The following is a 17,544-nucleotide window of genomic DNA, read 5'->3' on the forward strand; positions in this document are numbered from 1 at the left end:
CCTAAGGTACCAGCAATATAAAATTGTTTGCCAAATTCAGAGAGATTCACTAACAGATCTATTTGGTCTGTTGGTACCTTCACAAACCTTTTACAACTTCTAACAATTGCCGTTTGCTCATCAGGCCTCTTGATGTTCGGGGAGTGCACTACGCCATGGTGGTAATGCAAAGTTGGTTGGCAGTTGTGAGACTTCCCTATTTGCTGGTTCTGATTGTGGCCTGCCTCATTGGGGATGATCCCAAGGAAATGGGTGCACAATATTAATCTTTATTGCAGGCAGTGAATGGTTACATGATTGCCTGATGCAATAATACCCATAACAGCAACAATGCTGTTATGGGTATTTTCCTGCATGAATACAGGAAAAATTACATAAAACACATAATTACATATAAAATTGATATTAACACAGGAAATGAAAGAATATGAAGAGACGATGGCAGTCACTCAGCTCTTCTGACTTCTGGTAGAAAATTCATTTTATTTTGACTAAAATAGACAATGATAAAAAAAATCTATTATCAATATCTAAAGATGTAGCATTAACCCTTTCTTTTTACAATGCTCACCTGATTAAAATCATGAACTGAAATCTTGAAGATTTGTTTGTTGCTGTAAATTGTGGAAACAAATCAGGACAGAGGTGCACTTCAGCTTTTTTTTGAATGTTTGTTCCTCTCTCTCTCTCTCATTATGCTGGCCTTTAGCTGCCATTGTGCCGTAAAACCACTAATAACAATACATTGAATGCACGGCATTAACGCTAAGTTTAATTGCTCATGCCAGATCCCATTGCTATCGAGTCCTATCACATTTGTCATAGGTTGCATGATCTCGTCCACCACAGAAGGCAAAATCCACCGGTCTTTAGCTGTCTGTTAATTCTTTAGCACCTCAAGAAATGGAAGTTGGTATTATTTAGATCCTTAGTTGTTTGATGTGCATCAAGCAACTAAAGCCATAATGCAACATTCTTAGGACATGGAAAGACAATAGTGCTTCAGTAGTCCAAATGTATTATCTCAGAATCTGAGAGCCTAGTATTCTTAACACTGCTTTTTTTTTAGCGTAACAGATGTATTGTCCAATCCTTGAGCATTTCCCCATGTATTCAGCTTCACTTTTTTACATTTCCCTTTGACCTTTCTCACAATGCACTTGTATCCACTCCATACAATTTACACTCTCCAGTAAATACCTTAATTTAAGGCATTTCGTAAAGACTACAATTTCTCTTTGATCATAAAAATTTCTTGTACACGACCATTTGATACCATTCTAGATTATGGCTGTGTGGTCTGGAAGACAAATGTGAAAATCAAGAATTGTTTCAACTGCATTAAATCAAGGTAAAAGAAAGTCAAAATATTTAGTAATAAATTCAATGAATAAATTTACAAATTGTATAACTACTGCAGAGTACAATCTCTTCAAGCAGAAGGGTTGGCCACAGATGAATTTTAGACTAAAGATACCTGTGATGTTTGTCTTTTAAGCATCGAGGAGTCAGCATACTGCACCTGTAAATCGTGTATTCTGTGCAGGGTATATGCCATATACCTTCTAGCTTTTGAAAGAAAGAAAAAAAAAAAAAAAGACCCAAATACATTAAAATTTGATTCTTAGGGCTTATAGTTTTATTTTTAACATATATATATATATACACCTTTGGAATTCGATTAATAAGCCTGATATGCACAGCATAATCTCTGCTTTCTGTAACATTCATCGAGTATACCATCTGTTAATTTTATGACTACGGCACTGATTCTGTGGAAGTTTGCTGGACAAAAAAAATCTGCAACCCACAGTGAGACTGACCAACTCAGACAAGTTAGAATTCATTGTCACTGACAGGATTCAAGCAGGCATTTTCCAACCCACTGTGGAGAGGATGGTAATTATACTACCTGAAAGGTTTATTCACTGAATGCAAAACTTTAAATTTTATAATTGTACAAATTATCAAACTGTTCATTAAATTGTTTTTAATTCTAATTTGTCTCAAAAGATTTATACAAACTATTTAATCTAGAATAGTGTCGTCACACTGCCATTTCACCATCTCCATAGACCATAATATTACTTTTAGTTGCTATGTGAAGTACAGGTACCTTGGTATAGAAAGATACCATCTGTGTTGAAAAACAGGTACATGGATGGGTGTACTCAGTCATGTTCCACAAATGTCACATTTTTATCTGAGGGCCCAAAGACTCCAAAGCATTCCACAACCATAACATTTTACACATAAATAACACCTGAACATCAGTTCAGGTTCCAGTTCATTTTCAAGTTTTTGCTGAAAAGTGAGTGGAAAAATAAGTATGGATGGCAACTGTTTGATGTGTATTGTTTTTAATGATTAGTATTTTTTTTAAAATGCAGTCAAACAAAGTAAATTTTAGAATCCTTTATTACAACTGAAGGCACAGGGCAAGACAAACTGCAGAGCTTCGTATATTTACAAACTCAATCACATTAGATTTAGGAGAGCTGTTCATTCAAAAGATGCAGATTAGAAAGCCAATTTCAAGCATCATTTCAAAATTATTAGAGTATCCTTAGTCACTGAAAAAGAAAAAAGCAGCAATATAATATAGGGCATTAACATCAAAAATACAGTCAGTCACACAAAGCAAAATAAAAATGAAACATAGAAAACCCATGGATGAGTTACAAATAAAGTTGTTATTCATTTCAGTAATCTAGATACTGATTTGAACTGATACAAAACTAAATTTCTATGTAGAGTGAGTGGCCAATGTATTAGGTATGACTTCATTCACTTCAGAGACTGTATGTCGTACCAGACTATATAAAGCAGTCATATATCAAGGTGTGTGCATGTGCACATACACACATGCAATTCAGTAACAGAATGAATCAACAGCGTGAACCACTAAAGTAACATCTGGCACAAGTTGTGCTAGTGCAGTACCATGGGGACACTGCTGTTCTATTTGTGTTTAAAGCCTGTAGCACTTAAAAAGTACTCTGCATAGGTAAATCATAAACATATTAATACAAATCTCATGGGCTGATCAGTAGTACATCATGGTTAGTGGCTCAGGAATCAAGACCATCAAAGTGCAACGGCACTGAATGTGAAATTAGTAATCTTTTTGTGGGCTTTCCAAAATCCACCATGGCAGTGGTTTTCAACCTTTTTTTTAATAACGGCACCATTACTCAATTTTCTGCCTGTTAGATCCGATTCTCTGTATATATCCGTGTGTGTGTGTATGTGTATATATATATATATATATATATATATATATTAAAAAATATATTATATGATATTTATTACAATAATATAATAAAAATTACATTTCATAATTCAAATTATATTTATACAGTATAATTTTATTCTTTATATAGAGCAGGGGTGGCTAACTTTGTGATGCGATCTACTTTTTCTTCTTCAAAATGTGCCGCGATCTACCATCTCAAGAATATCATTGCACAATGGTTAAAAAAGTTAACCAACACATTGAAAAATGTTGTTTATAAATTTTAAAATTAAATACAATTCAGAATTATTTTAAATTCATATGTATTTAAATTTTGAATTTATGTGAAGTTTGTGTCTTAATGTCATCTGCCAAGCTTTCAAAATCGGGGATATACTGTGATCAGGCCAACTGTAAAGAATCTTCTGTATGTAACTCCGTAAGAGTAGAGAGACTCTTCGTCTTTGTTTGTTTCAAATACGAAGAGGCCGATTCACACAGATATGTGGAACCAAAACAGGAATTTAAAAGTTTACTGCATTTTTTTACATTTGGGTACTTTTCTCGGCAAACATATTTTCCAAGTCTTTTTTTCCTGATGACCTGGCTTTTAGGAAGATATCGTTTCGCAATGTAATAATTTCATTTTCAAGTAATATTTTCTCCATGTGAAAAATCTCAGCGATTTTTTAGGGAAAAAAATCTGGGAATTCATCATTCTTTTGGCACAATGCGATGAATCCGCTAAGATTCCCTGTTATTTCTTTAGTTCCATCTATTGTTATTGATATGAGCTTAAATAGGGGTAATTTAATTTTTTCAATAAAATTTTTGAATGTGTTAAGACCTCTAGTTCTTTCTTTTAATGAAACCATACCCAGCAGTTCTCTAGTGGCAGAATCATCAAAAACCATATGAACAAAAACGAGCAATTGAGCTGTATCACTGACGCCTGTAGATTCATCCAGTTGTAAAGAAAAGGGCACACAATTGTTTGCTCACATTTTTACTCATTTTTTCGATGCGTCGCATCAGAGTATTTCGAGATAATTGCAGATCTTGAATAGCACTTTTAATTTCATTGTTGTTGTTAAAATTTTCAAAAAGCAAATCTTATTTCTAAAAATGCGTCTTTGATGAATTGACCATCAGAAAATAGTTTGCATTTTTTGCATGACTCACTTTAAATGATGCTGTAGATTGTAAATTAGGTGTCATGAATAAATTTTGTTGTGCGAATAATCTGGATTTGTTATTTTTTTTAAGGTCACTATTAGACAGAAAATTCGATATTTACCATGGAGTGCCTTCCTAAATTTCCTTTTTTGGGTATAGCCATGGAAGCATTGCAAATCAAACATGTTTCTTTTATCATTAAATGATATGTTTTACTCTTTGATGAAAATGATACTTTTTACTCTTTTCGTAGTATTCATTTTAAATCAAAGGATATTAAATTAATGTATAAGTACTGTCCAGTTATTAATATTAACTAAGCTCTCCACAAAGAGACTGCACGAATTTTCACTAGACCAGCCTAGTGGCTGCACTGCAACAAGCGTAGTCATGTGGTTCGATGGATTTTAATAAGCATATGCAGTGGGGTGCATAATAATAACACTTAGATTTTGACTAATCTATTATATATATATTTAAAATTGGTTGTGATCGACCGAAATTAAAGCCGCGATCGACTTGTTGCCCAACCCTGATATAGAGGTACTAACTAAACATCAATTATAGATCGCCACAAAATTAAAAGCATATTGTACATCTTTTTATAATGAAATAAACATATAAATTAAAAAATAATAAGTTTAAGTAACTTGAACCCAAATTACGTGGCACCCCAGTTGAAAACCTATGGCAAAAGTCATTCTGAGATGGAAGACTAGCTACTGGAACATACTGAATTGCATTTAATAAAGTTTTAATTGTCCCAGTTAGCTACAAGTTTATTTTTGAATCTAGCGATTCAATAAGTTACAACTTATTTGTAGATTCTTTGTCACTGATAATTTTGGCATGAACACCGTAGCTTTAAATTGTAGTAAATAAATAGTCTGAAGGTCCTATTCATATAGGTTAGCTTATTTTTTCATTTACATTTAACTAAGCATTTAGAAATATAATACTGTTGTTTATATTGCCATCACATAACCTGAAATAGCACAGCATTTTTAAAAGTAAATTTAGACTAAAATCATGCCCCTGACTAGAGCATAACGTTCAAAAGATTGAAATAACGGAAACACTTTGGCTTTGGAGAATCACAGCTGCATACAGTGTGCTACAAGTCGGCTGTTGTGGAGTTAAACTTTTGCAAAGTTCTCTGTGGGTAAAAAGTATGACAATTCAAAGGTCAGCTGGATAAGTATCTACATGAGACGGGATCAGAAGCATATACAGGGAAAGGTTTAGCCTGGAATGTAGAATTTCTCTCGTAGAGAAATTATTACAAGTTGTTGTAACTGAATTGAAATGAAATTCTCAACAAGTTGTTTATTGGAATAAGTTACTTCCTGGTTGCTGAAGCTGATAGCTTGGGGAAATTCAAATGTCAAAGCTGAATAGCTACCAGAGAGGAAAAGAAACTCACAGATGATTTATTTTATGTATGTATTTTTTTTTTTTGCATGTGCAGAAAATCTTAGGGATTCCTTGCACCACATGGCTAATACCAATTTGAATCTGCTCACTGAAAATTGTTTCTATAAAGTGGTTGAACTTATATAAGTGGTTGAACACTTAACTACACTAAAGTGCTTTAAGCTTAAGGTCCAGGCTGCAAAAGAATTAGACAACGTACAAGTTTGTGCAAAAAGCAGCATACAGTACACAGCAATTCTAAAAAAGCTAAAAACGGCATCGTTTTAGTTTTATCTCATATTGTGAATACCTTCACAATGAGATGCCATGATATTGCACTACTTCGAACAAGTAATGCTTCACCAATGGAGAAGACTATTGTTATGTATTCTCGACGGATATCACCAACCAGACGACACAGTTATGAAGTATAACTCTACAATATAAGAGATGTCTGATGGTGTATAAACTGAATTAGACTAAAGTGCTTAAGCCTCAGGCTGCGAAAGAATCAGACAACATACAAGTTTGTGCAAAAGCAGCATATTAGTACGAAGCAATTCTTAAAAAAAAAAAAAAAAAAAAACATGACATTGAGTTCTCTACACATTGTGAACACCTTCACGAGTTGCCATGATATTGCACTACTTCAAATAAGTAACCTCAACAATGGAGAAGACTCATTGCATCACCAGGGTACCTGCCCACCCACTGAAGAGTGGGTAGATACAAATAGCCCTGAAATGGTGCTGAGTGGCAGTATTCGCCAAGAATGAGTAACAATAGTCTTCTCCATTAGTGAAGCATTACTTATTTGAAGTAGTGCAGTAGTAGTCCAACAGATTGTCAGATTTTAAGGGGGGGGTAAAGAGAATATTATTATTCATGTGGGGACTACTGACATTAAATGTACACGATCTGACGATTTGTTGGAAAGATACAGGACCATGCTGAGGAAATGCCACGAGCTAGGCCACAATATCTGTGTGTCTGCAATTCTGCCCAGACACGATAGGAGGGATTATATGTTAAAAGCCTTGTGGATTAACTCAAGACTTGGACTCTGCAAGGCTTTAGGGGGGAAATTTCTATCAGCATTTCTATCTTCCACCCACACTTGTAGGTGGAAGGAATTTGTTTTGTAGAGATGGGATACACTTAAATAAAGGTGGTGCAAAAGTTTTTGCCAGTATTACTGAGGATACCTTAAAGGTTCAGGGAAATTGCTAGTTAGGGGAATGTGGGTAATACTGACATGCGTTTATCTGATAATATTGGTCAAAGTAACTCTTGCACATACCTCAAGAGTTCTTATCTGTTACAACAACTGGACGTATTATCTAGATGTTCTGGGGGCAGAAACATTTTAAGTGAGTGGGTAGCTAATGCCAGGGAAGCGAGCCTAAAAAACTTCAAGGGTTGTTAAATATACAAGAACAGTAAGTCTTAATTGTTTATATAGTAATGTTAGAAGTGTCGTCAATAAAATGAGCAAATTCGAACTGCTGGTTAAAATAAGTAACGCGGATATAATAGGCCTTACGGAGACGTGGTACCACCCGGAAATTGGGAATGATGAGTTTCAGTACGGCTTGTATAATGTATTTAGGAAGGATAGGGTAGATAGAAGGGGTGGTGGTGTAATGCTTCTTATCAGAAGCAGCCTGAGTGCAATGATAGCTTTCCCGGATTCAGACGTTTCACATGCTAGTATAGAATCTGTATGGTGTGAGATAGTTGGAAACAAAAGGTATAATGCGAGTAGGAGTAATCTACAGACCAGATGATTGTGAAGATCATGACGAAAGCCTCTACATGCAAACTGAATGGGCAAGTAAGCATCAATGTCTTATTATGGGTGATTTCAATTTGCCTCTAATTGATTGGAGTAAATGGGAAGGAAACAAAATTTTTCAATCAACTAGATGGCTGATGACATAACAGGGCTGAGAGTAGAGGAACTAGTAGCAGGAAGAGATCACTGAGTTCTACGGTGGATGATGATGAGAGAGGTAGCAGCAGTAAAAGGCAAAGAAATGGGTTTTAATTTCAGAAAGGGAAATTACGATGCCTTAAGGTACTACATGGCCTCTATTAAGTGGGTAGATATCGCACAGAGAATGAATACATTTGGACCGTGGTATGCTTTTAAAACATTAATCACAGATGCCTTGAACGTGTATTTACCATTAAAAAAATACTCCACGAGAGGGTTCCAAGTTGGATGAATAGTAAAGTTGCCACATTACTTGAGCAGAAAAAGGTGGCATGGAAAGGTTACAGAGCAATAAAAAGTACTGAAGCCTATAACAGCTACAAGATGATCTGTAACAGAGCCACAGAAAAGGTTCAAGAGGCAAAGGTGGTTTATGAGAAATCACTAGCAAACAGGGGGGGGGGGGGAATTTTTCACATATATAAATGCCAAGAAGAGCAGGACAAACCAGATCGGACCTTTATGTAAGAGAAAGAGGATAATATTAAATACACCACTGCTGTTGCAGATGAACTCAACAGTTATTTTGCATCGATATTTACAAATGAAAAACCTTTTGTGGCAATGGGAAATTGTAGGAGCGAAGTTGAAAAATATGTAATTAATGATATTGAAATTTCGCAAGATTATTTAATGAAAAAAACTTTCGAGCCTACAGGCCAGTAAGGCTACTGGAGTTAATGGAATATACCCTATAATCTTAAGGGAGGCGGCAAGTGAGTGCATTGAACCATTGAGGCTAATTATGCGTGCATCACTAGACTCTGGGGAGATTCTCTTGGACTGGAAAAGTGCCAATGTATCTCCCATACATAAGTGGCTCTAAGAGTGAAGTGGGAAATTATAGACCTGTCAGTCTGACTTCAGTGGTAGGGAAAATCATGGAGGCAATGATCAAGGGTAGAATTCAGGATCATTTGGATCGAACTGAAATTCTCAAGGATACTCAGCATTTGTAGTTTTGTAAAGGGAAAATCATGTTTGACAAATCTGGTTCGCTATTTTGAAAGGGTCACTCACAAGCTGGATTTAGGGAATAATTTCACATTGTTTATTTAGATTTCAGCAAAGCTTTTGACTCATTCCCACATGAGCGGTTGCTTTATAAGCTGCAACAGGTTGGAATCACTGGGAAAATCCTTAGATGGATAGCAGGATGGTTTCAGGGCAGGAGGCAGAGGGTTGCAATAAATGGCTATTCCTCAGATAGGGTTGATGTAAGAAGTGGGGTTCCCCCAAGGATCAGTATTAGGACCACTGTTGTTTTTAATTTTCATAAACGACATCGATGAAGGGATAGAAGGCGTGATGTCCAAATTTGCGGATGATGTTAATGATCACTGTCAAGCTGGGCTTCTTCAGAGAGACCTAGATAGACTTCGGGAATGGTCAGAAAAATGGCAGCTATGCTTTAATCCAACAAAGTGTAAGGTATTACACCTGGGAAACAGTAATCCCAAAATAACTTATTCACTTGGTGGAGTTCAACTAAACCCAGTACTGGAGGAAAGGGACTTGGGTGTTACGATACGGTCAGACATGAAATTCTCTGAGCATTGTAAACAGGTTGCAAGGAAGGCCCATGGTGTCCTATTGAACTTTTGCAAGTAGAGACAGGGACGAGATAATCCCATTATATAAGGCTTTTGCTAGACCACACTTGGAATACTGTGTTCAAGTATGGAGACCGCACCTAAAGAAAGACATCAAGCTTCTTGAGAGGGTGCAAAGACAGATAACTGTTATTTGTATCAACATGTCAGGGAAAGTACTAGAGAAAAGAATATCCTAGACCTCATCATCACCGATGAATCAGATGACATAACAGGGCTGACAGTAGAGGAACCAGTAGCAGGAAGTGATCACGGAGTTCTACGGGGTGGATGATGATGAGAGAGGTAGCAGCAGTAAAAGGCAAAGGAATGGGTTTTAATTTCAGAAAAGGAAATTACGATGCCTTAAGGTACTACATGGCCGTACTTTTGCCGATCTCACCAGGTAACTCGCCTGGTGAGATCAGCAAAACGGCGTCCTTATGAAGAAAGACTTTGAATATGTGGGTTGCAGAGTTTGGAAACTAGACACCTTAGAGGAGATTTGATTGAGGTGTTTAAGGCTCTGAGAGGCACCAGTAAAATGAATGAGGATGAAATTTTCAAGATTATAAATGATGCAAGAACTAGGGGACATAAATCCAAGTTACGGGGGGGGGGGGGTTAGATTGGACTGCAGGAAGTTTTATTTTAGCCAGCGAGTTATAAATTACTGGAATAAGTTGCCTACATGGGTGGCAGAGGCTGACAGTTTGGGGAAATTCAAAGGTCATCTGGACAGTACCCTCGGGTGAGGGAAGTGCATAGGATAGGTTTAATTTCATTTTCTTTTATTAATTATTATTATTTTTTTATCATTGTTTTATTCGGGTTTTTGTTTTGGCTGGTGCAGCATAAGCCATAGGCTTTCTTGCAACATGTGGCCATTACTAACACTAATATCATGGCAACTCGTGAAAGTATTCGCAATATTAAATTAGCATTAGCATTAGTAGAGGCATATGATGCAAGAAAGCAAGCTTATGCAGCATCAGCCAAAAAAAAACAAAAAAAAACCACTCCCATCTCACCCCTCCATTCGTTCGAAATACCTATCCAGTTGAGCCTTAAATTTATTTAGGCTATCAACTTCCACAACAGGAATGGAAGTCTGTTCCACCAACCAACTACCCGCTGGCTAAAGGCAAATTTCCGCACATCTATCCGTCTTTCCTCAATTTGAATTTATGTCCTCTCAGGTGATTATTCTGAGCAAGGGGAAGAATCCCATCAGCATTGAGCATGCTCAAACCATTCAAGGCTTTATACACCTCTATCAGATCACCTCGCTGGTGCCTATGCTGATTATTTGAAAAGCTACTAAGAGATTGGTTCAGGGTTGTATTATATAATGGTTTATCTATTAACATGAAAAATACTGTTCCATATCTATTTCAGACTACAAGAAAAAAAAAATATAACATTTGACTGCATTGGAAATCATATAATATTGAAGATTAAAGAAACGAAAGATGTCAGGATTATTTTCTCCTCTAATGGAAACTTAAACACATATATTGACAAAATTACTGTCAGGGCTTCAAAAACCTACTGTTTTTGAAGCTCTGGCACTGAAATCTGGTTACTACACAGGATCTTTTTTTTATTTCAACAAAATCCATCTAATAAAAAACTGCCTATACTATGACAGTTAATCTAATTCTGGAATATGCCTCCCAGACCCTAGTACTAAATTTTTAATTAATCAAGTACAGCAGGTTCAGAGGTCCATGATCAGGTTTTTTTTAATATAAATCTAAATTAAAATAAATAAAAATTGAAACTTTGGACATGAAGACATCCCACTCAGTTTAAGTTCTCTTCTTCTTTCCCTTTTTAAATGTAACTGATTCAATTTTAAATCTTATATCACTATTTCACTTATTTGCTATTACTTCGTTAATGTCTATATATTTAAATTTGATTCCATAGGTATAAAATTTGCTGTTTATAATCTGTTATCTATATAATATTCTGTTATCTATGGTCTATATAAGTTGTTCTTCAACAAGATCAGTAAACTATCATATTCATAACTTTAAGACTAACTATTTAAACTTTGATTTTTTACTCACCATAACTTTCAATATTTTAACACTTCATATATTAAAGAACCTTTTATTAAAGAACCAATATAAAAAAAAAAAAAAAAAAAAAAGTTATCAACTGTCACAGCTGAGGAGAATGCAAGAAATTACTAATGAGTTTACCGTGATATACATATATAATTAGTTTTATTACTTATATGTGTAATTTTATTTCCATATGTAAAGCATTTTTGCGTTTTGGAAATTAATAATAATAAAATTAAAAATAATTACTGAAAATTAAGGGAAAGATTTTACCTAAATTATGAAGCCGACTGGCTGTTATCAGCGTGCACGTGGTATCGCGGAACTGACGAAAGATAAACTCGAAACCAAAAGAAAATTTGACTAAAACGATGCTGTTTTTAGAATTGCTGCATACTAATATGCTGCTTTTGCACAAACTTGTACGTTTCACTTAACTACATTAAGCACTGCTGATTTCACATTAAACTGCCATAAAGTTTAATGCATTTTAACAACATGAACATTAATCCCTATAAGCTCTAAGAGTGTTAATGGGCAGATAATGCCATAAGAAAAAATGTCAGGTATATGGCTAATATGCACTTGAGCATGTACTACTTCCTATGTACTGTCTGAAGCAAGTTGTCTCCAATTGTTGTTTGTTTGATTTCTAATGACTTGTTTGTACCTGTGTAGAGATCCTCTCCCCTTTCCCAAAAAATGACATTAACCAACCAATACCAAATCTCTTATCACCCTGTTTGGTTGTGTAATAAAATGCTTACATATATAAAAATTCTTAGTTACAATTTTTTGATCATCCTTCATAAGTAATGGAAATCTACATAGTGCCATAGGCGCCTCCGTAGCCAGGTGGGAAGGAGCAGCAGTGCATAGCACACACGCTTCTTGATTAGACCGGGGTTCGAACCCGTCACCACCAAATACGGAGGATGCGGAAAGGTCAGGGAATGACCACCGCATATCCCCGGAGCAATATGGCCTTAGTTGCTAATGCTCCTAAAAACCAAATAACAACAATAACATAGTGCCACGTGCATAATAAAAATGAAATTTTTGAATGTAAGCAAACTACATACCACTTTTTCTTCTTCAAGACCATGCTTAAAGAACAGCATGATTGCTTGTTCCCCAGATCCATCTGCTTTTTCACGATATTCTAGCAAGCCAACCATACCATCAGGATTGGAACTCTCACCTGTTGAAAGATGACAAATATGGAGTGCTATAGTAGCGCACAAATCTTAAATTACTCTTGTAAAGCAACATTTGTGTTATCATTCTATGTTAATTATTATGGGTCTGGCCCAAAATCCCAACCATCTATTATATTGTAAAAATATGAATATAATTCTATATATTTATTAGTAAGTAAAAATTTACCTTATTAGATTAAATTTTGTATAGAAAGAATACTGGTATTTGTATAGGGCGCTTGGGCAATAATTATAGGTATAGCACTGAAATGCTAAAGATAAAAAACTTGAAACAAGAATACTTTCAAAATACAAAAATTTAGAGTAATGTATTTTAGCAGCTGCGTAACATTTGTCATAATTACCATTAGTATAACTAAAACTAATTATACAGGTATTTGTTATTAGATGCACTTTCACGAGTGCATTAGGCACGACCGCTCAGTAATTAATCTATAATCTTCTCATTTGAAGAATTAACAATGTCGTCCTTTAAAGAATTAACTTGTTTTGCAACTACCACAAGTAAATTAACTGCAGATGAAGTTAAGTCATTAAGGCAGTGACTTAGTGGAAAATCCAAAAAGTTGGAACTTGGTGTAATTAGGATATAAGATCAGGACACATTCTTATACATATATAAGAATGCATAATTGGGAAATAATATCAGTATTAGTTCGCCCTTCAGCACAAATGGATGAAGTTTGTGAAATTGTCTCAGAAGGGAAGTGTTAAAATTAACACACATGGTTATTTATTGGTGCAAGATAAACATCGTAAAAACATATACTGCTAGTGTTGTAAAAGAAGAAAATCAGAAAGTTGCAAAGGTAGAGCAACTACAAAATACTCAAATGGAGGCCATAATCTTCAAAATTTCGTAAGCCATAATCACACTCCACAATCCAGTGCTGCTACTATAGCAAAAGCTGTTGGCCAAATGAAAGATCCACATTGCCAACATATTCAAACCAGCATATCAGCAGTTCTAATCTGCCATCAAAAAATGTTCTTTGCAAGAGAATAAAATATGTAAGAGAAGCAGAATGACCATCAGAACCAGTGACTTGACGAACTTGATATCCCAGATGCTTTACGCCATACATTAAACAGTGAATTGTTTTTTGTTAAGGATTCTGCAGTGGGAGGGGAAAGAATTCTTCTACATTTACCGAGGGAAGCTAGTGATGTGATAGAGTGGTTCAAAGACAATTATATATATATATATATATATATATATATATGGAAGAATTAGACAGTATATGAATAATAGTACAGTAATTCATGCTCCACCATATTTCCACCAACATTATGGTCCATATACAATTCCATTCGACTGAGAATTCCGCACCCACCCACCCAAAACAGCGTTGAGGCTTGGCATAGAAGATGGTGGGAGTGTATAGTTGTACAAGCACATATTGGCATATGTGGGATCATCGAGGAATTTCAGAAAGGAGACAGCAGCAAGTCGATAACCAGACTGAATGCATACTTCGCGGTGTACCCCCTGTCCAAAACACAAGGCGACAGTTGAGACAGAGATGAGAATAATGATGGTTGTGAATGATAGTGAAACAGTGATGGATTACGTTTGCACTATTGCGCACTTATAAATATTATTTTATTTTATATGATATATATCATATAATTTATATATACAGTGGAACTTCTCTATTATGAACTTCTATATATTATGAATTTTTTCACAAAACATTGCACCTTGAAACGAAATTACACGTAAAATTAACCCCATATAACAAAGTGTTAGTCTCTCTATAACAAATTTTTAAAAAAAATTAGTAAAAGCATTTTTGAAGATTTTCAAGCATTTACTGCTAAACAGCCGCTCAAATATACTGCCTCCTTCCCTATGAAAATTTGCATTACCATCTGGAATTAATCATCCTTTTAGTGAACACTTGTGGCCATTGACGCCCATAGGAGGATCTTTGTTTCATTTCTGTTAGTTATTAAACCAAATGGGTTTTCTTAAAAGTGGTCGTAAACTTTACAATAGGGTAGATTTGTAAATTGATGTTGGCTCAGGGGAAAGCGAAATTTGCTGCGGTAAACCTTTAGCATGCTACCATAGTCGGTTTTTAGTAACGCCTACTGAGTGACATTCGCTTCTCACCTCAACTGTACCACGTGACCTTCATGTCAATCATTATATGATGTCCGCTCTCGTCTAACTGGACCCCCAGTAGATGGTTTTCATGATTTTTTTTTTTCATTCGTCATCAATCACATAGGCTATATGCTCTTGTTTTTTTTTCTGAAAAGTAACATACAGCATACGTTAATCATAAATTTTCTTTCGTGTATATATGAATGAAAGCAGAATAAAAGAAATTCACAAAGTTGTATATTTCTTCAAAGTGAGTGTTACTGTTGAATTGGCAAGCAAACGTCATTGAGTAGGCGGTACCTGTACTAACAATTCACTATATGGCCAGCGCAGCGAAGTTTGCGGTGTATGTATCGGCAAGAGCTGCAGTAGAGTAATTTTTACAATTGCGAAAACAATGTCGAAGAGAAAGTGTTTAAGTATTAATGATAAAGCAAAGATTGTTATGACATTGACCGGGGTTTTAAGAAAAAAGATGTTGCAGAGAAATGTGGCATACCTGCAGGCAGTTTATCTACGATTTTAAAAAAATCGAGAATCAATTTTCAATGCAATTGAAGGAGGAGCAGTCATCCAAATGAAGATGAAATACTGCTGAACAGTGCTAGACGCGACCATGATCACGAAGAAATTAACGATGACGCTGAAGACGCACCAGAACAACCCGTAGAAAAGCCAACTCGCGAAGAAATGATTAACACTTTTAAAATGGTTCGTATGGGTCTACAGTTTTGTTAAAAATGTTCCTGATGTTTTTAATGCGCTGAACAAATGAGAGGTTTTCTTTGAAAACAGACAATTTTTTAATTGTACTGTGCAAACGAAAATTACAGATTTTTTTTAATTTGTGATATTTACCGGTGAAAATTGTGTAAACGTAATTTAAATAAATATGTTTTTGAAATAAAATACATTAAAAATAAATGCAGATTCGTTTTCATTTTCTAATTAGATAACAATTTCTAATAAAAAAGATATTCTCTATATATAACGAAATCTCTCTATAACGAATTTTCCCAAAGCAGATTATCTGAACACAATGTAAATTAAAAAGACAGTAAAAGAGTTGATAATGTACGGCTTTCCAATGTGGAGCTCACAAACTAGCAACTGCAACCACTTTATCTGAAAATGTAGGTTGGAGGAAATTTTAGAATCTAGGTGTCAAAAATTAATCATTCAAATTTACCTGTACTTATAAAAACATGATTTTAAATTTGTATAAATTTTATTAACCAAATGAAGTTCCTTTAATGAATTACATTTCTCCAATATTTTTACATAGAAAAAATTGCACATATTTTCCTTTGTGACTTATATATTACATATTATATAGAATTGAAAACAACTTAAGCTTATTTTTGGTAAACATTTAACCCTCAACCCCTCCATTAATATTTTAAAATTCTCTACACATACATTTGCACTCAATCACATGTTCTGCCAATTCTGATTTGTTTTTATTATCTTTTAAAAGGTAATAAAAACATTTCATCTGCATTCTGTCTCACATACACATTTACAATGTAATTCAGTTGGGACCAACCTCTACCATCAAAACATGTTTTGTTGTTGCAACATGAGCCACTTCCAACACGAAGCACATCCAAATCAAACTGATTTAAAACACTGCAAACAAACTATTCTTCAATTTCCTGTAAGACTGAAACCAGCATAGAGACATTTTTTTAAAGGACTGATGGAATCATATCAACTTTGATGAAATATCAAATTGTCCATCTTATTTCATGTTAGGTTTAAGAATTTGAAATTGCAATATGTTCAATCTGCATTATTTTAATAAAAAAAGGATATTAACATACCCATGAAAAACTGTACATCTCCCAACTTTGGAATAACTTTTTTGACAGCAGCAGTAAATTTTGCTTTGGCATCATCAATTTCAGAATCGCTCTTTTCCAGTTCCTTCCACTTATCCTGTAATCTGAAGAGAAAAAAAAAAAAAAAAAAAAGTTTAAAAGATAAGAATATATATAGTTTAAAGAACTGGAAATGTCAATCAGATAGACTCACCATATAGTGTAAGGAAGCCAACAGGCTTTTGCTGCACTGGCAAAAAAAAAAAAAAAAAAAAAAACCCAATCAAGTAGATAAGGAAACAAATTTTATCATTCTGTGTTTCACCTACATTGTTTTATTGTAAATAATTCTTTGCAGTTTAAATTCATATTATATTGTACAGTCAGTTTTTATTGGAATTTTATTTTATTTACAACATTATTTTAATAAATATAACACTATTTATAACATCGGTTGGTGTATTGTGTAATTATTATAAATATTCCCAACCCCAGAGGCCTATTTGAAGATTAAATTATATGCTTCCCTCTTCACACAGGTAAGTATCCAGTTGAACCATGAATTTATTCAAACTGTCAGTGCCTCAACTACCTGTGAGGGCAACTCGTTCTTGCTATCAATGATGTGCTGACTAAAAGAAAACTTTCTACAATCTAATCTAAACATCGACCACAGTAATTTAAAATTTTTATGGCCACGAGTTCTGGAGTTCTTTGAGAAAGATTTCCACAACGTAATAATGGATGACAGAATTGCCTACTATATAGTCAATATCTTTCAGATGCTTTCAAAATGCATACACTTAAACCACACAAACCAACTTTATCACTAAAAAATTCAAAATATTTGATATTCTGAATGAAAGGTTTTAAGTCAAACTGAAAAGAGAGAATGGCTTCACCAAATAAA

At 34.7% G+C, this 17,544-nt stretch overlaps 1 protein-coding gene across 1 annotated transcript in view; it reads right to left on the reverse strand.

The window, feature by feature from the left end:
- Positions 1 to 2,400: 2,400 nt before the first annotated feature.
- LOC150092028 (translationally-controlled tumor protein homolog) overlaps positions 2,401 to 17,544 on the reverse strand; it is a 67,656-nt gene continuing 52,512 nt past the window's right edge. The window contains exons 4-6 of the mRNA XM_090386655.1: positions 16,638 to 16,759; positions 12,567 to 12,685; positions 2,401 to 2,573 (exon numbers count right to left, since the gene is read on the reverse strand). Of these exons, the coding sequence (XP_090242781.1) occupies positions 2,571 to 2,573; positions 12,567 to 12,685; positions 16,638 to 16,759 (244 nt within the window). The 3' untranslated portion in view covers positions 2,401 to 2,570. The remainder of the gene's footprint in view (positions 2,574 to 12,566; positions 12,686 to 16,637; positions 16,760 to 17,544) is intronic.

This window comes from Mastigoproctus giganteus, chromosome 1, assembly GCF_048544385.1.
Source record: "Mastigoproctus giganteus isolate SK-2022 chromosome 1, ASM4854438v1, whole genome shotgun sequence".
Lineage (NCBI taxonomy): Eukaryota > Metazoa > Arthropoda > Arachnida > Uropygi > Thelyphonidae > Mastigoproctus > Mastigoproctus giganteus.